Consider the following 25,361-nt stretch of genomic DNA (forward strand, 5'->3'; position numbering starts at 1 on the left):
CTCATGGACAAGATGTGAAAACACAATACAAATCTCCCTCCTCTCAAACCTTAGGGCGCTTTGGATCATATGATCCGGATGACCAAGATCTTTTCATTCACTAACAAGTAGGGGTGAGCACGGAGCGGATATCCAGAATTTTAAGGATATTTGTGATCCGCTCCGTACGAATAATTGATTTTTCGTTTCTATCCGCAACTTTCCAGATATTCGGTGATTCCGATATCTGGAATAATTTGGATAATTTACCGAATATCCCATTCGATCCGTAAAAAATAATATAAAAGAAAAAATATGATAAAATAATAATATTTCTTACAAAATTATAAAAACTGCAAAAAAAAATGTTAATAACCTCTATAAAATGAATAATAATATTATAAAAGTCTAAAAGGTACATAATTTTTTTAATTGATAACTAAATAATTTATTTAATGAATAATCTTATTATAAAACTTATATAGAGATATAAAATTATATATATAATTATTATTTGTAATTTTCTTCTTCTTTGACGGATATTAAATTTTAGTATTTGCTTCGATTCATAAAGTTATAAATATCTGAATTATTTGGATAAAATCAAAATGAATAACGGTTCGAATCAAATTTTACAGATTTTTTGTCCACCCCTACTAACAACTACTACTTAAAAAAAACCTCTTTAATCGATAGAGCATCTTCGAAAGAAACTCCATAACTTCAAATATATAGTTTTTTGTTCTCTAAAAAAGCTTCAAAACTTCAAATTTAGAGTTGTAAAGAGTGAAACTTGAAATATGAAGTTTCACTACTCAAAAATTAAAATTTGAAATTTCATCTTTTTATTGTATTTTATCCTTATAATTAATTACACATCACATTTATGTTTCTTAAGTATCTTCTCATTTATCATTTTAATCTTTAAATTTTTTGTATATCATAAATATTTCAAATTTATTTTTATAAATTAAAATTTTACACATAAAAATTAAATAAAAATTCAAAATAAGATTTATAATATTTTAAAACTAAAATTATACAACAAGAATATTTCAAAAGAAGTTAATAATTTAAAAAAAAAAGAGACACGAAGACATAATTATTATATAAATTTAAATATTACAACAATACTAATAGTCTAGTAATTTTCTTCGGAACCTCTAAAGTATTGTCCAAAAAAATTTTGTGTAACCAAAAATGGAGGTATTATGGAAATAATTTCATGGAATAGTGTGGTAGTTTGCTTGTATTTTAATATTTAATTATGTATTTCTATTTATAACTTTATATTTTAGTGTAAGATTTTATTAATTAATATTACTGTAATATTGCTGTATATGTGCTTCTTATAAAAGTCTTCTTGATTTATATTAATAACAACAAATATAAGGACCATAGTGTAAATTACAAATAATTTTGAAGTGAAATTTAAAGTTTTGTTTTTGGAGAAAAACACTTTAAATTTTCAAATATAGAATTTCAAACACCTTTCACCAAATTTGTCTCGAACACTAATATTTTACCAAATATTTTTAAATATATTATTTCTTAGGCTTTGAATGGTGACCAAAGGAATGAAGATGAACACTATGGGTGTGACTGGTAACCATCATAGTAACGAATAGGAAATGAATAAATAGGAATAAAATTTTAGAAATGATGGTTACTTATCAAAATTAATGAGGTCTTGATTTGTTCTATAATTCTTTACCAACAAAGGAATGAAGAGGAATGGAAAGGAAAACTTATTCTTGAAGAATGGTAAAAAGTTTAAGGAATATTATGAAATATAGTGTTTTTATTCATTCCATTGGTCACCAATCACACCCTATGTGTCTAATTAATGACCAAGGAATGAAAGGGAATAATGCATTTCTAACTACTTTTTTTTTACCATTTACAAAGAGTAGTTTTTCCTTTCTATTCATTATCATTCTTTTTATTCTAAAGGAATATAGAATAAATTTTTCCCTCTCCAAAATTGATAAGGAATAATCTTCTTTTTCATTTCTATAATTTTATTCTTCCTCATTTTCCATACTCATTTTCTATAGTGGTCACCAGTTAGACTCTATGTTCCTTAGCATTCGTTAATTTTTTTACCATTCATGAAGAATAAATTTTCTTTTTTATTTCTTTTCGTTTCTTTATTTTAAAAAAAAATTAGAACAAATCTATTCCGTATTAAATTTGACGAAGAACTATCACTCTTCATGATTCCTAAAATTTTATTCCTACTCATTCTTTTCATAACCGTACGTATTGTTTCTATAATGATTACCACTCAGTTACAAATTGACAGTCATAGTTTTATATTCTTGTTAATATTATATATTATCACTTTGATCTAAGAGCTTGATTAATACAATAATAACTTATGGTAACAAATATAATATTTAAGATTTTATACTAAAAATGTAATTTCAAGAGATTGACTGTTTTTCCGATGATATCTGGTCAACTTTTACCCACTGTCCTTATTTCTCTACTTTATTGCATTAATTCACACCATTAACACACCACACAAAAATCCACACTTACCTTTTATATTTCGTTATAAATACAGTCTTTAAGTTGAACAAAAAAAATACAGTCTTTACAAAATCAAAAGGAAAGTACACCCACCCACAGATTTGCTTTAAAATGATAAAACAAATCTCCACCATCCATTATTTGCTTTGAAAATAAAAATAAAATTTTAAAATTTTAAAAATCAAGTGGATGCTTGAGATTTGGTTTCTATATAATCCATGACAAATCCTTCATCCAAAACCTCTTTCCCCTTCACTCATATTCTCTTCCTTATCCCCAAATCCTTTGTGTTTATTATCTGTCTGCTCTTTATATTTAGAGATCTCCGCTGTTTGTTTTTGATAACATATTCAAAAATAGAACTCCTTCTCCTCCTCTGTTTCTCTGTTATATATCATTAAAAACTGAGAATTTGATGATCGGAAACTGATGACTCCCGTTCTCTGCGAAATCTTGCTCTCGGGGCTCACGGTTAAATCTGCTCTCTGCCGTAGAACCCATCTCGTTCAATCTTTCTCCGTCGTCTTCCTTTACTGGTTTTACAACGTTTCATGAATTGCTGAAAACTCCCAAAACTAATCTTTAAATTAATTATTACATCATATATTCATTATTTTCAGACAAATCTAAAACCAACCAAAAAACAAACAAACTGTCCTTTCTTTTGTTCTTGTAATATTCTTGTAATAAAATGGCGTCATCAAGCAGCACATACCGGAGCTCGAGCTCCTCCGACGGCGGGAATCCATCTGACTCCGCCGTTACCGTCGACGAGCGGAAACGCAAGAGAATGCTATCGAATCGTGAATCTGCACGTAGATCAAGGATGCGTAAACAGAAACACGTCGACGATCTAACGGCTCAGATCAATCAGCTTTCAAGCGACAACCGTCAGATCTTGACGAGTCTCACCGTCACCTCTGAGCTTTACATGAAAATCCAAGCCGAGAACTCCGTCTTGACCGCTCAGTTGGCGGAGCTAAGCACCAGACTCGAGTCGTTGAACGAGATCGTCGATCTCGTGACGACGACCAACGGTGGTGGCGATCAGATCGACGGCTGTGGGTTCGATGATCGAACGGCTGGGATTAATTGCGACGGATATTACGATGATATGATGATGAGTGGCGTTAATCATTGGGGTGGTTCGGTTTACACTAACCAACCCATCATGGCTAATGATATCAATATGTATTGAATTAAAATTAATTATAAAAACTAGTATTATTGCCCCCTTTATTATTCTTAAGTTTAGCTTTTTGTGGTTTTGGGTTGGTGTGGAGATGTAACTAAAGTATATGCATCTTGATTGTTTGGAAGGATAAATAAACTTATATTGGGGCATATATATGGGATGTCCTTTGTTATGTATTGGTGTGTGCTTTTTGATTATTAATAATAATATAAATTATGAATGTGAATGTTATGGTTGATATTGCTTTTGTTTGAAAGTATATGATTATCATCATTTAGTCTTCCTCTTGTTATGCTATAGTTAATTCTGTTTGACGTTAACTATTATCAAATTCTATATACCAATAGGAGTTATCTTCTTATAAAAGAACTTCTAATGTGATTTCATTTCAACTAATTGGTTGTATTGCTTTTGAATCTTGGAAAGCATTTGTTGAATGGTAAATTTTAGAAGGATCCCAAATTCACAATTTGGAGAGCTTTTATTTGATTATTTAGGTTAATTTGAACTCTAACTTAAGTACTATTTAGATTTTAATAATTATTGTTTACAAAATTTTATTTAATAGAAATAATTACATCTATAATTTATGAATTTCGAGTTTTAAATAATTAGATTTAAAATTTTGTCAATTATTTATTTTAGTTAATTTTTAAAAAACTTAAGTTTTGAATTTTACCTTAATTTATCTTTATAATTTTAAAAATTAATTTAATAGATTAAGTTATTCAATTATATTTATTTGATTTTTAATATTTAATAATGCTATGATTATATATAATATGATAAATTTTTAATTTGTATATATATTAAATTAAATTAATAGTAATGTATAATAGTTATTTAATAATAATTGCAAAAACATATTCTAAGATTTTATTAGATTTCACTCTTAAAAAGATCTGTATGTGTATTTTTTAATTATTTTATCATAAAATATTTAAATATTTTTTTGAATTAGTTGATAGATTAATTAAGTTGCTAAACAGTATATCAAAGTTATGTTGAAGTTTTGGTTAATTTTTTTTTTTTAAACAATTAACTAGAATATGACACGCGCTTTTAAGCGAAAAATATTTTTTAACAAAATCTAATTTACAATATTAATAGATTTTAATATTTTTGATAAGTATTTTTTTAATCTTTTTTTATTTTAGTGTATTTAAAACTATATAGTTATATTATTTTTTATTTATATAAATAGAAAATATCTAAAATATTACTTAAATTTGTTTTTAATTATTTGAATCCGTTACATTATGAAATTTTAATAAAATATATGTAATTTGTATGATTAAATTTGTGATATGTAATTATTTGATAAATTAATTATAAAATTTATTTGATGTTAATTTATTGACTTTAACATTTTATTTGTATAAGACTATTTATTGTAAAAGAAGTTTCCAATTTCTTTTAAAGTTGAAATATTTTAAAATGTTAAAGTCATACATGTGTACCTTGATGTGAGCACTTTGTAACTAAGTATTCACCTCAACTGAAGTACACATGTATGTGTATGTAAAAAGTATATAAAAATAGTTGACAAATATATAAAAATATTGTTAATTAATATTAAATGACATTTTTGTTCAAAATAATATATGAAAGATAAAATTAAAATTAATTTAAAATAAAGAAAAGCCTTGACTTAGTCATTTTATACATATAAAGAAAATAAAATTTGTATACGTAAATAAAGTTGGACACAGATCGAATATCTGGATATTTAGAAGCATTCGTGTCGATTCGATCTTTAGCCACCTAGATATTTAGTGACTCGAATATTCAAAATTTTTAAGAATATCCTATTTGATCCGAAAATAAAATAAAATTTTAAAAATAATTGAAAAATTTAATAATAACATTTTATTACAAAAATAAAACATTATTTAACTTTTTAAATTCTAGTACCTATTATAATAAAGGGCAATTCTCCTAAATAGACCATTTTCAAGTTTTGATCGCAAAAATAGACCACAAGGAAGAAAATGACCAAAATATTTCATTTAATAGGTAAAAGGACCGTAATATCCTAGATATATAAAAAAAATAAAATAAAAATAATTTTTTTTAAAAAAATAATGTTTTTATATAGTTTTAGATTATATGTTTTCAAATTCTAACTTTTTTATAAATTGTTTTTAAAAAAAATTCGAATTTTTTTTTTCAAATTTCTTATTGTAATTCGAAAATACTTTTTGAAACTATTTTTCAAATTTTTATTTTCAAATTTTTAATATTTATTTTTTATTTTATAAAATTTTAAATCTCAATCCCAAATCTCCACCCCTTAACTCTAAACCCTAAGGTTTCGATTAGTTAACCCTAAAGATATAAATGCATATAACAGATCGAATTAGATATATGTTCCTAAAAATATTGGTATTTGTGATTTGTTTGTTTTGGATATTGTATTTTAATATTTGATTTGTTTCGTAGAAATATAGATATCCAGATTTTTTGTTTCAAATCAAAACGGAGAATGAATCGAATCAAAATTTATGAATATTTTACTCAACTTTATCCGTAAACAATAAAAATAATATATATAGTTTGGCTTTTGATTCGTTATCTATTTTTATTCGAGCCAAAAAATTTAGAGTTTTATTGGAACCATGTATATGAGTTTTATATTAAAAAAATGAATATAGTGTGAACGCGTTAGCATACTTATTATCAAATCATTGTGAGACTGTCACATATCTACTATAATGTGAATGTATTTATTACAATGTTTTTATTTAAATATATAAGAGATTAAATGTTGAGATGGCTTTTTAAGTTGAAGATGCTCTAAAGCCATAGAAATAGTGATACTTATTTTTAATTTTTTTTATAAATTATTTAGATGGCTTTAAATCAAATAATTTAAAATAAAATAATTTTTAAATTATCAAAAAAGTAAGAATTAATGTTTTATATTGTTTGACACAAGATTAGTTATTGTGTTGTTTGGAAACACATTTAATAGTATAATGTTATTTTCATAATTAGAATAGTGAACTTAATTATATAATAGAAATGTGTATTTAATTTAAAAACTTATAAAAAGTTTGATTCACGAGAATTATTCTGCTTTAATAAGAGAGATTTAAAATATTAATACATATCCTTTTTACGAACTAGAGATAACAAATGGTAGATGTACCAGCATTACTCATTTTGAAATCAATAAAATCTTTTATTCTTTTGACTTAGTAATCAATAAAATCTTCTTTGGTCAAGTTATAGAGAAAAAGATTAGAATAGCACCAAACTAAGTTTTTGTTCCCAAAGTAGCACTCAAGGCTCAAAGTCACAAAAATAGGTTTCATTAAAAAGGTAAATATACACTTATACCCTTGGGTTAATTAATCCAAACCTTAGGGTTTAGAGTTAAGGGGTAGGGTTTGGAATTAGGGTTTGAAATTTTATAAAAAATAAATACTAAAATAAAAAATAAAAATTTTAAAAACAGTTTCAAAAAGTATTTTTAAATTATAAAAAGAAAATTTGAAAAAAAAAATTTTGAAAAAAAAAGTTTCAAAAGAAAATATTATAAAAATTTCGAATCTGAAAACATATAATCTGAATCTATAAAAAAAAATTCATTATTTTTTATTTTTATTTTATTTATTTTTGTTTTTTATTTAATTTTAAACCAAGGGTATTAGGGATATTTTACCCTTTAATGAATGTCATTTTTGTGACTTTTTCCTTCTAGTGCTATTTTTGAGACATAAACTTCAAAAGGTGTTATTATTGACAATTGCCCCAAGTTATACTCATTGATGAAATTGTCAAGTGTATAAAAAAGGACAGAAACTCAATAAATTGAATTATTATTTTTGGAAAGGCAATGCCAATATTATAATATTGTACCAACGCATAACATTTATAAAACACATGGTATCTTGAAGATGTATATCAGTACATATGTGGTCATGAAAATACTTAACGTCAATTTCTATTTTTATTTTTATTTTTTTTAAAAGGGCTTCTTAACGTCCATTTCTTGTTATTGCTTTTCTCTTTTATCTTTGGAGTTTTTGCAAAATTGACCTACAACTTAAAGTCAAACACAAAACTAACCTCCTTTTTTTTTGAAAATTGGTTTTGCCCTATTCACCCCACAAGTTCATATAATTTACGAAAATGCCATCAATTTTTTTTTTTTTTTTTTTTCGAAAATGACATTTTTACTCTCTCACCCTCATCATCTTCAAGTAATTACAAGATTGTCATTATCATCAATACCACAACCACCATGAACAACCAATTTGAAGCTCTTAATGCTCCCAAAATCGATTTACCCTTCTTCTTTTTCTATTCTTGTGAACTAAACACAACATATCTCTAACTTTCTCTCCACAATGAGCTAAAAAAACCCAAGATTTTGATTCTAAAATTTTTATGGTTCATAAAGTCATAGAAGCTAACGATTATGGGTGGGTGACTTTCGTTTGTGATTCTGTGTGCTTGGAGAAGCCTTATGTATGCTAAGGAACTTATCTCACCAATTTAAGGTATGAAATCGAGTTTTTTTCCAGATCTGTTCGTCAGACGACTTACTTGGGAAGTCGTCTCGCTGTAGACGACTTACCTTTCAGTCGTCTGGCTGTAGACGACTTACCTGGAAGTCGTCTGGTCAACGCAGAGGTTATTTTTGCAATTGACTTTGAAATCTGTAACCTGAGACGACTGAAAGTTAAGTCGTCTACTATTGTTTGGTTTCAAAAAAAATTCCAAAGAACCTAGACGACTTACATTTCAGTCGTCATAGGTTAGTTTTGCATTTGACTGGATAATTTCAGAAGTTTGACTTCCCCAGACGACTTACATTTCAGTCGTCTGGCGAAAATTAAAATAATAATATTTTTTTTAAAGTAAACGACTTACAATTAAGTAGTCATAGGTTAGTTTTGCAATTGAAAAAAAAAACTTCAAGATTTAATTATACACAGACGACTTATAATTCAGTCGTCCACCAGACGACTTAATTGTAAGTCGTCCAGGACTTTTTTCCGAGATTCTGGTCAAACCTCGTAAACCCTGGACGACTTATATTTCAGTCGTCTCGTGGACGACTGAATTATAAGTCGTCTGTATATAATTAAATCTTGAAGTTTTTTTTTCAATTGCAAAACTAACCTATGACGACTTAACTGTAAGTCGTCTACTTTTAAAAAAATATTATTATTTTAATTTTCACTAGACGACTGAAATGTAAGTCGTCCAAAAAGTCAAACTTCTGAAATAATCCAGTCAAATGCAAAACTAACCTCTGACGACTGAAATGTAAGTCGTCTAGCTTTTTTGGAGTTTTTTTTTTAACCAAACAATAGTAGACGACTTAACTTTCAGTCGTCCGAAATAACAGATTTCAAAGTCAATTGCAAAAATAACCTCTGCGTTGACCAGACGACATATAGTTTAGTCGTCTAGACAACTTAGATTGAAGTCGTCCGCGTCAGTCTTTAATAAACTTTCGTTTTCTTTGTTCTAAGTTTGCTAATGTGTTATATTTTGACTTTTTCAGATGATGCGTCAGTTACATGCAGTGTATGGAGAATGGTTGTTGAAAGATGGATGTTGGAATTTTGTGGTTGATCATTTCAAAGGAGCGAGAATGTTATTTTTGAATGAAAGTTCGACACATGCTGATCTTGTTGCAATGGCTCAAGAAGATTATAACCTGGACATGAACACAGAGTCTGTGGAGCTAACCTACTCATTACAACAGATGGCTCCAGACCTTCCTCCTATTCATGTTACAAGTGATAGACAAGTTCGGAACTTGCTCGAGATAACTAAAACGCATGAAGTACGTCTTTGTGTATCAAACTTTAGCAAGATGAGAACGGTTTCAGAGGAAAGGGATGAAGATCATGTGGGGGATGAAGCTGAGGAGGGGGATGAAGCTGAGGTGGGGGATGAAGCTGATGTGAGCGATGAAGATGAAGAGGGGGATGAAGCTGAGGAGGAGGATGAAGCTGAGGAGGGGCATGAAGCTGAAGAGGGGGATGAAGCTGAGGATCATGATGGGGAGGAGGATGCTGACATCCCTGTTGTTGCTGATGCTGAGGATTATAGTGAGTATGGAAAGGTTAAAGATGAGGATGAGGAAGAAGATGATGAAATCTGTTTTGATGATTACAAAGGGGCATATGGTTGTGAAGGAGAAGGATCATCTGCAGACAGAATCTATGTCAACCAGAGTTTTGCTAGTAAGGATGCACTGCTTTCAGAGTTGCGGTTGACAGCGGTGAGGCGTAGGTTCTCCTTCAGAATATTCAAGTCAACGAAAACTCTGTTTGTGGCAACATGTCGTGTTAGTGGTTGTCAATGGAAGGTCCGAGCAAGTGTGAAACATGGGACTAAAACGTTTTGGGTAACCAAGTATTTGGCAACTCATACATGTTCCATCCCAGACAGAATCGCTCAGCGGAAACGTTGTACTCCGAAGTACATTGGTCGACTTTTCATAGATCGAGTTGGAATCATTGATGGGTTGAATCCGCAGCATATCAAAGATGCAATGAAGAACATGTTTGGCATGACACTTGATTACACCACTTCATACAGAGCATTGTTATATGCGCAAGAAATGGTGAGAGGATCAGCGGAAGACGGGTATGAGCGACTGCCTTCATATTTGGAGCAAATCAAGGCAGCAAATCCGGGTTCTATCACAGCTATAGAACTTGATTCTCTGAATAGATTTAAGTATCTATTTCTTGCTTTTGGAGCTTCAATCAGAGGATTTAAGTATCAGAGAAGGGTCATTGTGGTAGATGGGACTCACCTAAGTGGGAAGTATGGGGGTACTATGTTGGTTGCAGCCGCACAAGACGGTAATTTTCAGATATATCCATTGGCTTTTGGGATCGTAGATGGTGAGAATGATGAATCTTGGGAATGGTTTTTCACAAAATTGGCGAGCTGTGTATCTGATGAGTATCCTCTGGTGATAGTCTCCGACAGGCACGCCTCCATTATAAATGCGTGTGAAAAGGTGTTTCCTTGGGCAACCCGAGGAATATGTTATTATCACCTTCAAGAGAATATTGTCAAAAAGTATAAAGGGAAGCATCTCTTGTACTTGGTGAAAGGTGCTGCTTATGCTCATACACTTTACGATTTTGATCGGTACATGGATGAGATACGGAGTGCAAATCCGGATCTTGCTGAGTATCTGGAGGAAGCCGATGTGACCCTATGGTCTAGGGTTCATTGTCAGGGAGACAGGTACAACTTAAAAACGAGCAATATCGCTGAATCAATTAACTCCGCACTGAAGCGAGCAAGAGGATTTCCTATTCAGTTCCTGCTGGAGTTCATAAGGGAGAAGCTAGGAAGGTGGTACTGGAAAAGGAGAGGAGATGCTTTGAGTCTTACAACTCAACATAGTCGGGGTGTTGAACACTTGCTTGCTGTCCGAGAGGAGAACGCGTATACTCTGAGAGTCCAACAAATTGATGGATGGAAGTTCTTTGTGAAAGGTGGCAATAGGGACTGTAATGTTGATCTGGAACTTCAAAAGTGTGATTGTGGTGTCTATCAAGTCGAGAAAATACCTTGCTCTCATGCTATAGCAGCTGGAACAGCAGCTGGTGTGCATATCTCCACACTTGTGTGGCCGGTCTACTCAAAGGATACTTTGTTTGCAGGATACTCAGAGAATATATATCCTTGTGTTGGACAACTTGTTGAGGCACGCACATGCTTTCCTCCGGAAGTAAAGCGTGGTCCGGGGAGACAGAAGAAATCAAGATGGCAATCTTGGTTGGAGCTATCCAGGATGAGAGGACGCAAACCCCGGAAGAAACACAGGGTTTATAGGTGCTCAGTCTGCAAAGAAACTGGCCATAAGCGTCCACAATGTAAGAACTGACGTGGAAGACCTTTAAGTAAGTCGTCCAGAAGACCTTTAAGTAAGTCGTCCAACGTCTTAACTAGAATTTTCTTCTGGTAAGTCGTCCAGAAGACCTTTAAGTAAGTCGTCCAATGATTTTCTATGTTTTATGAACTTCTCTGTAGTCGTCCAGAAGACCTTTAAGTAAGTCGTCCAATGATTTTCTATGTTTTATGAACTTCTCTGTAGTCGTCCAGAAGACCTTTAAGTAAGTCGTCCAATGATTTTCTATGTTTTATGAACTTCTCTGGTAAGTCGTCCAGAAGACCTTTAAGTAAGTCGTCCAATGATTTTCTATGTTTTATGAACTTCTCTGTAGTCGTCCAGAAGACCTTTAAGTAAGTCGTCCAATGATTTTCTATGTTTTATGAACTTCTCTGTAGTCGTCCAGAAGACCTTTAAGTAAGTCGTCCAATGATTTTCTATGTTTTATGAACTTCTCTGTAGACTCTATGTTATGAATTTATATGTTTTATGAACTTTTCTTTGTAGACCTTCTATGTTAAGCATTACATATTCCGAAACTAATTCCAACAGTGCAATTTAAAAAATACAAGTTAAACATTACATATTCCGAAAGGTTACTGCACTACCAAACTAATTTCCTACGGAATTCTAGTTTGGTGTGAGGATAGGTTACAAAAAACATCATCCTATCCTGACCCTGTTAACATCCCCTAATCTACCTAACAACAGTACACAAAAGCATCAAGTTCAAATACAATCGCAATAACACATCCAATATCTAATCATACGTTGCCAGGTTCTCATCATTGTCTTGGTTTTCCCATTCATGGCACTTAGGAAGCTCTCGAAATATATCCAGCGCCATCTTCTCCCTGATGGTCTTCCCGTGTTTTTTGTCAAACGCGGTGGGAAATTCTATCCCAAGAGCATGACATTCGATGTACTTCAGAGTGAAAACCCCACAATCACCAGCTCGGCACTGAGGTACTCCAACGGTTTGTCTCGCATATGTGTATGGCTCCAATGTGTATTGAACCTTTTGTTCGTCAGAGAGCGCGCACTCAACAAGCAGATAAGGGACCATTGTGACAAAAGGCTCCATTACCTCATCGAGTTCTGCAGGCCTAATATGAGAGACAATGCTGTCCCAGACGACGATGTGCCTCTTAGGGATCGATATCCATATAGCAATCCAATGCTCGTTCTTGAAGTTCACAGGTGCATAGATATCATCCACATCCACCCCCCAAACCTTCTTAGATTGGCAAAAAGAAGGTATCAAGCCTGCATGATAATTCCACGCCCCACCAGGGAGTCTTCTTCCTAAACCGTTGGCATCAGGAGCGTCGCTCTTAAAATCAGGGTAGGAGGCCCTCCACTGCCGAGAAAAGACATGATCAAGAAAGCACATTCTGTCGCTCCTGAAATGTTCTGGATGGTTTTGGTACCGTTGCCTCAGTATATTAATAAAAGCATCCATTTGCTGCATATAAAACAATACAAGTCAAAAAAACTTACAGACGACTTACAGACGACTTAGAGACGACATACAGACGACTTACGTAAGATAACTACCAGACGACTCACAGACGACTTAGAGATGACTTAGAGACGACTTAGAGACGACTTAGAGACGACTTACAGACGACTTACGTAAGATAACTACCAGACGACTCACAGACGACTTAGAGACGACTTAGAGACGACTTAGAGACGACTTACAGACGACTTACGTAAGATAACTACCAGACGACTCACAGACGACTTAGAGACGACTTAGAGACGACTTAGAGACGACTTACAGACGACTTACGTAAGATAACTACCAGACGACTTATAGACGACTCATAGACGACTGACAGACAACTCACAGACGACTCACAGACGACTTATACAAATCAGAAAAGTACCAGATAACTACCAGACGACTTATATAAGAGTAAGAAAATAGCAGAAGACTTACATGGTCGGTTAGCCATTCTAAGGGGGTTCGGAGGACCTGATAGAATCGACTTCGACATCTACGTGGTTTTTTTTTCAGAGGCAGTTTATAAGAACTGCAAACACAAAATGTAAATAATCAAATGGAAGCTTTTTTTAATCAAATATAAGTAAGCATATTTTTAACAGCAACTTACGGATCTTTTTGCACCCATGCAGTGAGCTCCTTCGACTTCATCTTGTCAATGGGTGCAAAAGGATCATAGCCTCCGCCAACCTGTTTGTTTGGAATGATCTGTTTGGCAGTGCTGTTTCCCTTAAAAGGAGTTTGCTGTGTGGGAGCAAGCTTCCTTTCTCGCACACTTTTTTTACGGAGATTCACCAAAGCAGTCTCCTTCTTTGTCTGCCTTCTAGCTTCTTCAACGAGTAAATCTGAAGCGGTCGAAACTTGTTTGTCCAATATAAGAAGGCTAGGATCTTCACTCGGTAAGTCGTCTGCAGGACTCACAAGACAGAGCTCTCTCGAGGAACTCGGTTCTGTAGTAAGACTCGGTTCTTTGGCTTCCTTCTGTCCTGCTTTCGCCCCATTCACACTTTCACTCTGCAATTTCGAGTTCACAGTGTGTTTAAAAACTATTAACAAAAGATCAAATTCACACTAGAAACAAAGCACACATGTTCAGAATCAAGGCATATAGTGGTTCATCAAAGCACACTAGAAACAAAGCACACAAGAAACAAATCACATCAGTCCTGACTCTTCCTAACACATTGCCTAGTGACTCTCTTCTCTGCAATTTTGGGAGAGGTTTTGGTACTAACCCCGGGTTCGTCAACAGGTTTTGGTGGATTTGAAGTGGTTGTAAGTTGACGATCATCAGATGAACCCCCTCTGTTGGTGATTCCCACCTTCTTCTCCACAGCTTCAATCCTATCCGCCAGTAACTTGAGCTCCTTAAGACACGTCCCAAAGCCAAGATTAATGGCATCAGATATGTCCTTCAAGGTCTTTTCAATCTGCTGACCTTCACTACCCGCCGCAGGTTTCTCAGCAGAAACAGAAGACCCTTTACGAGCTTTCTTCCGAGGTCTGCTACTTTCTTCCTTCACAACACTCTCTGACTTCACGGGACTCACTTCATTCTTCACTGGAATCACTTCCATCTTCACAACCTTGCGAGTACCGGTGACTGGCCAGCATTCCATGGTCCACTCCCATCCAGGATCATTAAACATGACTTTAATTATGTTATCCGCGGCAGGGTCATCTACGTCTCCGTCCCATTTTGGAAACATTTCATCAAAATCCTTCTGAACGAAGTTCTTCACGATAGTCTGCAATAAATAAAAGATATAAACTTAGTTAAGTCGTCTGAGAAGTATTTTGTTCACAGACGACTTAAAGTTAAGTCGTCTGAGAAGTATTTTGATCACAGACGACTTAAAGTTAAGTCGTCTGAAAGTCTTCCAACAAAAAGACCACTCAGACGACTTATAAGTAAGTCGTCTGAGTGGTCTTTTGTTGGATGACTTCCACACGACTTAACTTTAAGTCGTCTGAGAAGTCTTAGGAGTGAAGTTAAGTACCTGTTTATTGATAGCAGCCTTAAAAAATTTGCGTTGTCTTTTGCCACCCTTGTAAGCCAGCAACAGTGGAGACGGTCTGTTTGGTACGGGAGACCCATAATTAGCACCCAATTCTGGCAGAGCATAGTACGCCCACACTTGGAGCACTTGTATGAACCCATCAACAGTGTAACCAGTTTGCGTCAAGTCTTTTGCCTTCAGAGAATCCATCAGCACCTTAAACGCCACTCTCCCCCATGGATAATTCTCAAATTTTTCTAAATCCATCACTAGCCTTGCAAGACTAGCTGATGTAGCGGATGAGAACTTTTTCCCTTCGATGTACCCTGCGTAGATGGCAAGGTATCCCAGCCGCATGCGATCATCCCGAGACCACTCGTCGCAGTTGTAAAATGCTTCTGTTATCTGATCAATACTTGGCCCAGTATCGATATCAACACCCATCTTCTCCCAGAAAGCAGCCATCTCCGTCGTAACCTCACACCTTGGATTTTCCAGGTCCTTGATGTAATCGCAGTTCAGCCCAGTGAGGTATTCAAACTCTATCAGTGAAAACCTCACAGGTTGTGAAACGACAAGACTCCAGAGCTCAAACTTCTTCTTGATGTCTAGCTGGAAAGAGAGCATAAAATGTACCAGCCTTGAAGTCCAACCAAAGTCAAGCTCCTTGAATTTGATGAACACTCCTAACTTCGACGCCTTCAGATCCTCATATTCGTCAGCTGTGAGACAATCACATAGAGCTTTAAACAACTTCGTGTCATCAGAATGATACGAAATGCTCCTGATTGCATCAGGCTCTTCTCCTAATGTAAACATCCTCGGCGGGAATTCTGGTAAATCCATTTAAAGGCCTGCAAATAATCACAAACAACCATCTCAAACACATAGGTTGCGCACTATGCTAAATGCTATAGAAGACTTCCAGACGACTTCCAGGAAGTGAGAAGACTACTCAGACGACTTCCAGGAAGTGAGAAGACTACTTGGACGACTTCCAGGAAGTTTTCTACTATGTCTTACTCTCTGGACGACTTACATGTAAGTCGTCCAGAGAGTAAGACATAGTAGAAGACTTTCTGGAAGTCGTCCAAGTAGTCTTCTCACTTCCTGGAAGTCGTCTAAGTAGTCTTCTCACTTCCTGGAAGTCGTCTGGGTAATCTTTCAGCAAAAGACTACAACAATCTCAAAATCTTTTAAACAAAAGACGAATGACTTACAGTTGGAGAATATATTGTCCGAGAAGATATGGTCGGAGAAGATGTGGCCCCAAGCCGTTACAGATCTGCAAATCGAAGGGAAAAGAAGAATCAATACTAAAATATTTAGGGTTTTTCCGGCGGCTAAACGCCTTAATACATGAGAAATAACATACCGGCGGCGGAGTTTGGCAAACGAGATTTCAGATCTGAAAAAAAGAAGCGGACGGTCAGTTTAAACTACGAAAATACTCTACGGCATGAAGGAGAAACGAGATTCGTCGTAATCGGAGAGATTACCGGCGAAGATAACGGCGGAACACGACCACGGTAGGGTTTTCGTCTTATCGCCTTCGAAATCGCCGTTGGAGAGAAACGGCGCTAGGGTTTCGTAAAATTGTGAAACAGTGAAAAAAATAGCTTTTATATGTCCGGTAAATGATCCGGTTAGGTTAAAACGTACATTGGTAAAATTAAAGGTTCGGTACGATGTGGACGACTGAAATATACGTCGTCCGTGTAAATTATTCAACAGACGACCGAAATATAAGTCGTCCACACCCTAAACATAACCCCTAAACTTATTTATCTAATTAAACACTTCATAAAATCAAATCAAACTTGAAAAGTGTTTACTATACACAGAAATAAACACATATTGGTGAAAACTAATTTTTGAAAAAAACATTTTAGTTTTCCAAGATCTAACCCTAACAATACATACAATACTACAACATATGTTTGCCAAACTCCTAAACCAAAGAATATAATGATACACTACTTCCACTCATCTATCTTCAAAACAAATCAATTTTATCATATCTTAATTTATATCACTTAAAACTGTTTATAATTACTTGATTTTTATTTTTCACGCATCAAAATATTTTTTACAAGATTTATAAATTATTTTTAAAATAAGCTGGTACCAGACGACTGAAACTTCAGTCTTCTAGACGACTTCTAACAATTCAGACGACTCAGACGATTTACTGGGGCTATATTCGTAAAAATGGCTTCTGTTTTTTTTGTTTGGTCACAAGGGGCTGAGCTGTAATTTCACTAGGCTTTTAGGTTAGTTTTGCATTTGATTCAAGTTTGGGTATAGGTTTGGGATTAAAATCAAGTTGTGGGTTAGTTTTGGCAAAAACCCCTTTATCTTTTCTAAATTTCTTTTTGAACTTATTTGTATACTTGTATCGTTGTGAGTGAATAAATGTTTTATCTTCTATCTCTCTATCTTTTTTTGCTTTTTTTAATTCTATTTATAAATATAAAAAGTTGGTCTTGTGTCTTTACGATTTGAGTCTTAACTTTATCTTGGCGACAAAAGAAAAAAACTTTATGTTATATTTATGACACAGACTCGCAAACACGGCCTATATTTAATATAAAAACGAAATTAAAATTTCCCACTATCAGTTGTCTTCTTCTTCTCGTATATTGTTAACCTACACACTTGTTCAAAATCATTGGCTGTTTCTTCCGAATTACTTACTTTAAAACAAATAAAATAGAAAAAAAAAAGATCTCATCACTAACGATAGGCTATCATTTTTCATACATGACATGAGCAATTATTAGGTCTGACAATTTATAAATATGTATGTGTGTGGGAGCCAGGAATCCGCGATCTATAGAGCTCTTTGGAGTTAGCACACATCGAAATGTCCATCTGCTATTCTTTTGTTTCTTTCCAAGCGTTTTTCATTTTCAGAATGTTCAATAGGCCTGCAGATATTTCTAAAGTTTGTCTTTGTGACAAACTATTCCTATTAAGCTTCGCTTCATGCTAAAACCCTTCTAGATTTTGATATAATTTCAGTTACTCAAAAAAGTATGTGTGTGGGATTTTTTTTTTCTTTTCTAAGAAACTATAAATGTGTACCGGTGCGTACATGTGAGTGCATGTATATAGGCATTTCATATTTTCGTCCTAATTATTGTAAAACACTATTACTCTTCTGGATTTTAAACCACCTTGAAATATATAGTTCAAACAAGGATATCCCACACTGTTCTGAGCCTAATTTTCTTTTCATTTTACATGGTTGGTTCATTTAGTTTTTTTTTGTAAACTAAAATTTTAGTTATTGCTAGCATGTTTCTTAATATAATTAGTAGATTTTGATCCGCGCTTTAAAGACGCAATACTATTTTTTGTTTACAAAAAATTATTCAAGAAAAATTATAGTTTTATACATAATATTTTTTAAGTTTTGTACATAATTTATATTTAATTTGTATATCTAATTTATTTTTATGTTAGTAACTAACATATAAGAAGTACATTAATTTATATTCATTTATATTTTACAGAATAACATACATAAAGTTTAATTTTTTTTGTTATTTTGTATCAAATTATATAAATAAAATTATATGAGAGTGAAAATATAATTATCTATTATTTAAAAGTATTTCATTTTTTTAATTATGTATTGCATGATTTAACACTAAAACGAAGTAATCAAATATATCATATTAGTTAAAGTTTTTTAATATTCTCATAATACTTGAAGAGTGTATATGTTTACTCAATCTATCTCATACTTAACCTTTGTATATTTTATAAAATAACCCGTAAAAATTACACATAAAAATATGAACCATGACCCGATATTTTTATAAGTAGGTTTAGTGCTAGTTTCTAGAACTTAAGCTGGATATGTTTTTATAGCTTTCAATCGTATAAAATTCTGAAGTTTAGAATATTATGTGGATGCCAATATTATCAATATTTAAAATATTAAGATTGAAATCATTAGATACCATAATATACCATTTTAGCTAGGTCAATATTTCTATAATAAATTGCATTAAAGTTTTTAGTTTTCAAACATTAATATCTAAATTTTAAAATATTAAGTCATTTTCATTTTGAATGTGTAAATTTCGACCTACTAAGATTTATAAAGGTGTTCTATATATTGTAAATTATTTAGTAAATATTAGAAATGCAAAAATTTATTCTCTAAACTGTTAATTTGTGTTATGCTTCCATAATTTCAGCTTATCAAATATTCAAATTATAGTAAATAACTATGTATATGAATAAAACCAAAATTTGAATGTTAAAAATAAAAATAGGTTGGTTATTGGCAACTGGGAATTTTGAACATATTCCGTATATATATCAAGTATATTCAATATTGTATAAGGATGATGTGTAGACTAAAAATATGTATAGTTTAAAATCATGTATTATATAATTTTAGAAAAACGAAAAAATATTCTTCTACGTTTAATGAACCTAAATACAATAAACTAAAATTTTCTTGTCCATGATACATTAATATTTTGAAAAAGTGTTTAACTTCGTGAGTATCTGACAAAATATTATGTTGATTGATACTAAAGAGAATCATAGGAGAAAATTTTGCATTTAAGTAGGTGATGTAGTTAGAATATTTCCTTAAATAAATTATTTTTTATAGAAAATAGCTTGTGGCATAGTATTGTAATTATCATTGAAAACTAAGAGCATAATACTAATAAAGATTCTGCTTTAATAGTATAAATTCACATAAAGATGTTATACATGTTAAACATGTTTGAGTCATATATCATATATTTACGGAGATTTATTGTTAGAGTAATAATATAATAGATTATGCAGAGTAATAAATGAGTTCATTTAAATTATGTAAAATATTTATATGGTTAGAAAAATAAAGATATTACCAAAATACAATAAATAGTTAATAAATAGGTTCAAAAACTTTTTATAAGTATAATTTTTAGAATGATTCTTTTTAATAGTATACTAGATTAAGATCTGCGCCTTGCACAGGATCGAACGTCGTATATATAAAATATTTTACGTATAATATATTCTTTTATATATTATAAAATGATATATATATATATATATATATATATATATATATATATATATATATATTGGATAATGAAAAAGTCAGTAACTATTATGTATATAATTAAATTGGTGTGAATACGTAAATAAATTTTATTAATTCAAAAATCACTTTTTCTATTCTCTATTTTATATAATTAAATTTACAAAATATATACATAAAATAGTATATATTTTTAATATTGATAATGGGTAATATCTAGAATGGCTATTTATGATTACGAATGTACTTTCCGACTACTCTTCTAAATATACTAAGGCGGAGAACTCTTGTTCGTTGGAGCGCTGTAGTGCGGAGGAATGAACCCATTATGGAAGTCCCGTATTGTTAAATGATGCGTTCTACTAATTTTATCTTTTTATAACAAAAATTTTAAATCGCTGCTAACAAATTTTCATTGTGCAATATTTTGAAAGTTTTAGTAATTTGTAATTTTTATAAACATTCATTGCAAATTTTAAATATTAAGTTGTCAATGTTTGTTCAAAGATTTTATCAAAAAGGGTTGTTCAAAACAAATTTTAAAATTAAAATATTTATTTGTTTTCTATGGTATATAGTTTAATTAAAAGATATTAATATATATGAGACTTTCTACTTACATGATTTTGTAATAATTTGTATCTTGTAATAAAAAAAATTAAATCATGGATCATAAAAATTTCAATGTGAGACTTTTAAAAAAGTTCAAAATATAACATATACGAAAAACATCTAATTTTTATTATATGGCTAATGTGATTGTTTAATTTATTTTAATAACTTAAAGTTAAACAAAAATGATAGAGAATACACTAATTTGTATCAAATCTTTATTATTCAAAATCATTAATTGTCATATATACTTTAGCCACATTAGACAATTCTGTATTTTTTATTTAAGGAAAGAATTGAGAATATTAATAATTAATTTATGGTTAATTTAATAAAAAGTTTATTATATATTTAGATGGACCATCTTATTTCTTTAAAGATTCTAAAAATCATTGTGGCGACGACACGTTGCTACCTCAAATGTTGTAATGTTTCTCCTTTAATATATAGAGGATATAATCTTGGTCCAATGTAATATTTTGGTGTTATCAATGTGTTATACACAAATTCATCCTAATCAATTCGAGGTTTGGAATGGATTATTGTGATCTCTTTTGTGATTTAGTTATGTTTCTCTTCGGTTATGTAAACTTTTCACACCACCGTCTTTTGGAAGAATGCTCAACAATCAATTAGAGGGAATACGCCAATGAAAAACTATCTATTCAAATGTTGGTCAAAGATTATAACGATCAGATCCTTGATATCTAACTGGTCAAAGGAAAACATAGAGCTAATAGTCCGCGAGTGACACCAATCACTTATACATTTCATCGAGCGAACACTATACTCCTTGACGTTCCTTAAAAAGATTTCTATTCATGAAGAATATTTTTTTTCTTCGTTTCTTTTCATTCTTTTTTTTAGAAAATTATAATATAAATTTGTTCCTTGTTAATTTTGATAAAGAACCATCATTCATCATCGTTTCCAAAATTTTATTCATAATATTCCTACGATGGTTACCGGTCACGTCCAATATTTTCTTATTAAAGAGATCAGAAGGAGGCAAGTAGTGGGATATCGATATATAATAAATATACGGCTGATAAGTTCGGATATGCACATAAAGTTGATATGCCGATACAAAGTTGATAGAATTACTTCAGTTGCAACCGAACTTATTTCAATAATTATTGTTGTTAGACATAATTTTAAAACTTATATCGTTAAGGTATCAATGTTCTCTATCTTTCAATTTATATTATTTCGATATTATTATACTATTATCATATTTTTCGTATATAAAGGGTCCGTTTTAAAATCTGTTTGATTCATTTCTGTCTCAGACACATTCTTTACAGAAAACATAGCGCGGTTCAAATACCCATTACGTGAATAATATGCTGCTTTTGATTTGGTTTCTTGATCATTATATTCTAGAAGGAGAGGACGTTCAAGAGTCAAAACTAAATGCAAGCGTGTATCGCAAATTAAGTTGAAATGTTCACAGTTTTCTTCACCCTTGATATTGCTTTTTACCTGCATATCCATGTCTTATTATAGAAAAGGGAAAAAGCCCCTTTTGCTTTTATCTAGAAGTCAATAAACATACGAAATTTTGAGGGATATTACTTGTTTTTGTTTTGTCAATAGAGCAGTTACAGACTGTTCATACTCTATCACGACTTGTTTTTGATAGAAAAGAAGACCTGTGATACGTTAAATCACGACTTGGTAAACCAATATAACGCTTTTAATAATAGTTAGGTTCGTTCTGTGGATTTAAAATTGTAGTGTCAATTTTTTTTTGAAAACGCGTTTAAAATTTGCCGCGTGCTTTGTCACCTAATCATCAAAGTGAATAAAACAGCTAGAAACGGGTTAACCACGGGGTGGTGGGCTAGTGGTCTTAAGGTAGTTAAAACACCAATACAAATCCGAGTTCGAATATTCTCTGTGGCTATGGAATGCTTTACGTTCTCCGTAAGTTTAAAATTAATCGCGGTATTGGTGCCGGATCCTTGGGTAATAGGTATTAGTGCCGGCTGATTCCGGATCTGGGAAATTAGATGGTTGGCAAACGGAAACCATGTGCGGATTACGGGCCTTTGGGCAAACGGAAACCACGTGCGGATTACGGGTCACCTTTGAATCTCCTGTTAAAAAAAAAAAAAAAACTAGAAAAGTTTTTAAGATTTACTTTCAAAGATGGTGCTCGAATTTTTGCCTTACCTTTTTTCATTTTACTCCAAGTAATTATCTTCTTTGTTTTCCTTTAAATGTGCAAAAATTAATTGTATTAAACCGGACTGTAAAAACCTGAGATAGTTGGGATCCAACACAAAAAAAAACATCAGAAGGCTAAACAATACCTAGAAAACATCAAATTGTTTATACTTTATTTAAAAATAATTATAATACATTTAAAAACTAATAAAAAAATTATGGCAATTTCTTTATATTTGTCCAAATGATTACAATTATAGAGAATATGCCATAATTTTTTTTAAAAAAAACAGAGATCCATTCATATGTTTCGTAAGTATTAAAAACTGTTCATAAGTATTTGTTCAGAACTGGATCACTTTCGGAATTTAACCTCAGTTCTTTTATTTAGCTTAATACTAATTTGAATTTTTTCTGTTAAGTAATAAAAAAAGAGTGACCATCATACGCCATGTTTCGTTGGTGATAATGCCATAATCTTGCTCTATTTAGTTACTACGTCCAACTTCTTGTACCTATCATTGGTCTTAACTTAGTAAAAGATAAAAAATTACTCTTATTGAACTTTTCTTCAAAAAATTAACAATCAAAAACTAGTAATGACCAAAAAGGGTGGTGAAATAGTCAGACTAGTCATGCAAGATTAGAACATTTGGATAACAAGCCCAAGATTTAGTCTCCTCACATTCAAATCACTTTTCAATATATATTTCATTTTAAACTCGCTCAATTAATTAACTATCACCTATTAAGCTACCAACTCTGTTGCCTTTTGCTTCTTTCTCTCCATCTCCATGACACTTAACATTTCCACGAACTCTCTTGCCTATAAATACATTGGATTCTTCTTCTCCTCCTCCATATCTCTTATCACCACAAAGTCATCTCACTTAATCTTCTTGCTCAAGTTGAAATAGACGATGGCAACAACAAGAACCTTTCTAGTTCTTTTCTCTCTTGCTTGTTCTCTTAGTCTCTGCATCTGCGACGACGAGAGTAACTATGGCGGTGGTGAAGGGAATCTTTTCCCAGGTTTCTATAGAAGCTCATGCCCTAGAGCCGAGGAGATCGTGAGGTCAGTTGTAGCACAAGCTGTTGCAAGAGAGGCTCGTATGGCTGCTTCTCTCATGAGGCTTCATTTCCACGACTGTTTTGTTCAGGTACTCAATAGTTTCTTTTAGAGAGTTACTTGCTCAACAAGCTAACGATTAATGTAGAAAATTATCATTGTATCTGTTGTAGGGCTGTGATGGCTCGTTGCTTCTAGACAGCAGTGGGAGTATAATTACTGAGAAAGGCTCTAACCCTAACAGTAACTCGGCTCGCGGGTTTGATGTTGTTGACCAGATCAAAGCTGCATTGGAGAATGAATGCCCTGGAACTGTTTCTTGTGCTGACTTGTTAACCCTAGCTGCTAGGGACTCCTCTGTTCTTGTAAGTCGGTTTCTTATACTCACTTTACTTCTTTCTTAGGCTGTCAGGATCTAATTTAGTTTAGATTTGGCGCAGACCGGTGGACCAAGCTGGATGGTTCCTTTGGGAAGAAGAGATTCGAGAAGTGCAAGCTTGAGTGGCTCAAACAACAACATTCCTGCACCCAACAACACTTTCAACACAATTCTCTCGAGGTTTACTAACCAAGGTCTTGATCTCACCGACCTTGTTGCCCTCTCTGGTAAGCTTACTTTACACACAAGGAAAAGACATGGTCATGTTCAATTTACGTGCTTCTCAAGTTAACATTAAAACCTAAAGCATTTATTACTTATTTTTCAGGGAGTCACACCATCGGATTCTCAAGATGCACGAGTTTCAGACAAAGACTTTACAACCAGTCTGGAAATGGAAGTCCCGACATAACCTTAGAGCAGTCCTATGCTACTAACTTGCGCCAGAGGTGTCCGCCATCAGGTGGAGACCAAAACCTGTCGGAGCTTGACATCAACAGTGCCGGAAAGTTTGATAACAGCTACTTCAAGAACTTGATCGAGAACATGGGACTTTTGAATTCTGACCAGGTCTTATTCTCTAGCAAAGAGGAATCTAGCGAGCTTGTGAAGAAATATGCAGAGGATCAGGAAGAGTTCTTTGAGCAGTTCGCGGAATCGATGATCAAGATGGGGAATCTCTCTCCCTTGACAGGTTCGAGTGGTGAGATCAGGAAGAACTGCAGGAAGATTAACTCTTGATTTTGTGTGCGATATGGAATAGGAGAAAAAGAAATGAAAGATGTTTTCAGGATTTGGGTTTGTGTTTGTATTTGTATTTGTATTTTTGGTGTCCTTTTGTGTGTGTTTACTATTTGAAAGTTGAATGATGAAACCTTTATAATTAAATAGTGTTATTTATATAAGCTCGAAATAGTTATTGCTTCACACTTCTTCTTAATTGTCGCCAACATAGTTGTTCTTAGAGTTTTT

At 32.4% G+C, this 25,361-nt stretch overlaps 4 protein-coding genes across 5 annotated transcripts; 3 read left to right on the plus strand and 1 right to left on the minus strand.

Moving 5' to 3' along the window:
- The first annotated feature begins 2,730 nt into the window (after nucleotides 1–2,730).
- On the plus strand, nucleotides 2,731–3,940 carry LOC103828416 (bZIP transcription factor 2). The gene has a single exon (XM_009104018.3). It carries the CDS (start codon nucleotides 3,206–3,208, stop codon nucleotides 3,710–3,712), a length of 507 nt encoding a protein of 168 aa, XP_009102266.2. The 5' UTR covers nucleotides 2,731–3,205; the 3' UTR covers nucleotides 3,713–3,940.
- A 5,293-nt stretch (nucleotides 3,941–9,233) lies between these two features.
- Nucleotides 9,234–11,585, plus strand: LOC117126629. Its single transcript, XM_033275175.1, has 2 exons — nucleotides 9,234–9,581; nucleotides 9,675–11,585. The coding sequence occupies exons 1-2, from the start codon at nucleotides 9,234–9,236 to the stop codon at nucleotides 11,583–11,585; spliced, it is 2,259 nt and encodes a 752-aa protein (XP_033131066.1).
- A 298-nt stretch (nucleotides 11,586–11,883) lies between these two features.
- Nucleotides 11,884–16,961, minus strand: LOC117126733. Of its 2 annotated transcripts, XM_033275721.1 has the most exons (8): nucleotides 16,601–16,961; nucleotides 16,477–16,509; nucleotides 16,322–16,386; nucleotides 15,102–15,955; nucleotides 14,337–14,849; nucleotides 13,712–14,115; nucleotides 13,537–13,630; nucleotides 11,884–13,056 (listed from the first exon to the last, which is right to left on the minus strand). In XM_033275721.1, the coding sequence occupies exons 4-8, from the start codon at nucleotides 15,945–15,947 to the stop codon at nucleotides 12,352–12,354; spliced, it is 2,562 nt and encodes an 853-aa protein (XP_033131612.1). In that variant the 5' UTR covers nucleotides 15,948–15,955; nucleotides 16,322–16,386; nucleotides 16,477–16,509; nucleotides 16,601–16,961; the 3' UTR covers nucleotides 11,884–12,351. The 2 variants fall into 2 exon arrangements, with proteins under 2 accessions (XP_033131612.1, XP_033131611.1); XM_033275720.1 differs by having other exon boundaries at nucleotides 16,477–16,961.
- A 4,048-nt stretch (nucleotides 16,962–21,009) lies between these two features.
- On the plus strand, nucleotides 21,010–25,277 carry LOC103828427 (peroxidase 15). The gene is made up of 4 exons (XM_009104027.3): nucleotides 21,010–24,101; nucleotides 24,184–24,375; nucleotides 24,451–24,616; nucleotides 24,718–25,277. The coding sequence occupies exons 1-4, from the start codon at nucleotides 23,862–23,864 to the stop codon at nucleotides 25,128–25,130; spliced, it is 1,011 nt and encodes a 336-aa protein (XP_009102275.1). The 5' UTR covers nucleotides 21,010–23,861; the 3' UTR covers nucleotides 25,131–25,277.
- The last annotated feature ends 84 nt before the right edge of the window (nucleotides 25,278–25,361 follow it).

This window comes from Brassica rapa, chromosome A07 (genome assembly GCF_000309985.2).
Source record: "Brassica rapa cultivar Chiifu-401-42 chromosome A07, CAAS_Brap_v3.01, whole genome shotgun sequence".
NCBI lineage: Eukaryota > Viridiplantae > Streptophyta > Magnoliopsida > Brassicales > Brassicaceae > Brassica > Brassica rapa.

Excerpts from the sequence above, each read along its gene's own strand:
- LOC103828416 (XM_009104018.3), top strand. The coding sequence starts at position 3,206 with ATGGCGTCATCAAGCAGCACATACCGGAGCTCGAGCTCCTCCGACGGC.
- LOC103828427 (XM_009104027.3), top strand. The coding sequence starts at position 23,862 with ATGGCAACAACAAGAACCTTTCTAGTTCTTTTCTCTCTTGCTTGTTCT. Across the intron at positions 24,102-24,183 it reads TCCACGACTGTTTTGTTCAG|GGCTGTGATGGCTCGTTGCT; the intron begins GTACTCAATAGT and ends TATCTGTTGTAG. Across the intron at positions 24,617-24,717 it reads CGACCTTGTTGCCCTCTCTG|GGAGTCACACCATCGGATTC; the intron begins GTAAGCTTACTT and ends CTTATTTTTCAG.
- LOC117126629 (XM_033275175.1), top strand. The coding sequence starts at position 9,234 with ATGCGTCAGTTACATGCAGTGTATGGAGAATGGTTGTTGAAAGATGGA. Across the intron at positions 9,582-9,674 it reads AGGAAAGGGATGAAGATCAT|GAGGATGAAGCTGAGGAGGG; the intron begins GTGGGGGATGAA and ends GAAGCTGAGGAG.
- LOC117126733 (XM_033275721.1), bottom strand. The coding sequence starts at position 15,947 with ATGGATTTACCAGAATTCCCGCCGAGGATGTTTACATTAGGAGAAGAG. Across the intron at positions 14,116-14,336 it reads AACCTGTTGACGAACCCGGG|AGTGAAAGTGTGAATGGGGC; the intron begins GTTAGTACCAAA and ends TCGAAATTGCAG. Across the intron at positions 13,631-13,711 it reads GCATGGGTGCAAAAAGATCC|TTCTTATAAACTGCCTCTGA; the intron begins GTAAGTTGCTGT and ends TTGTGTTTGCAG.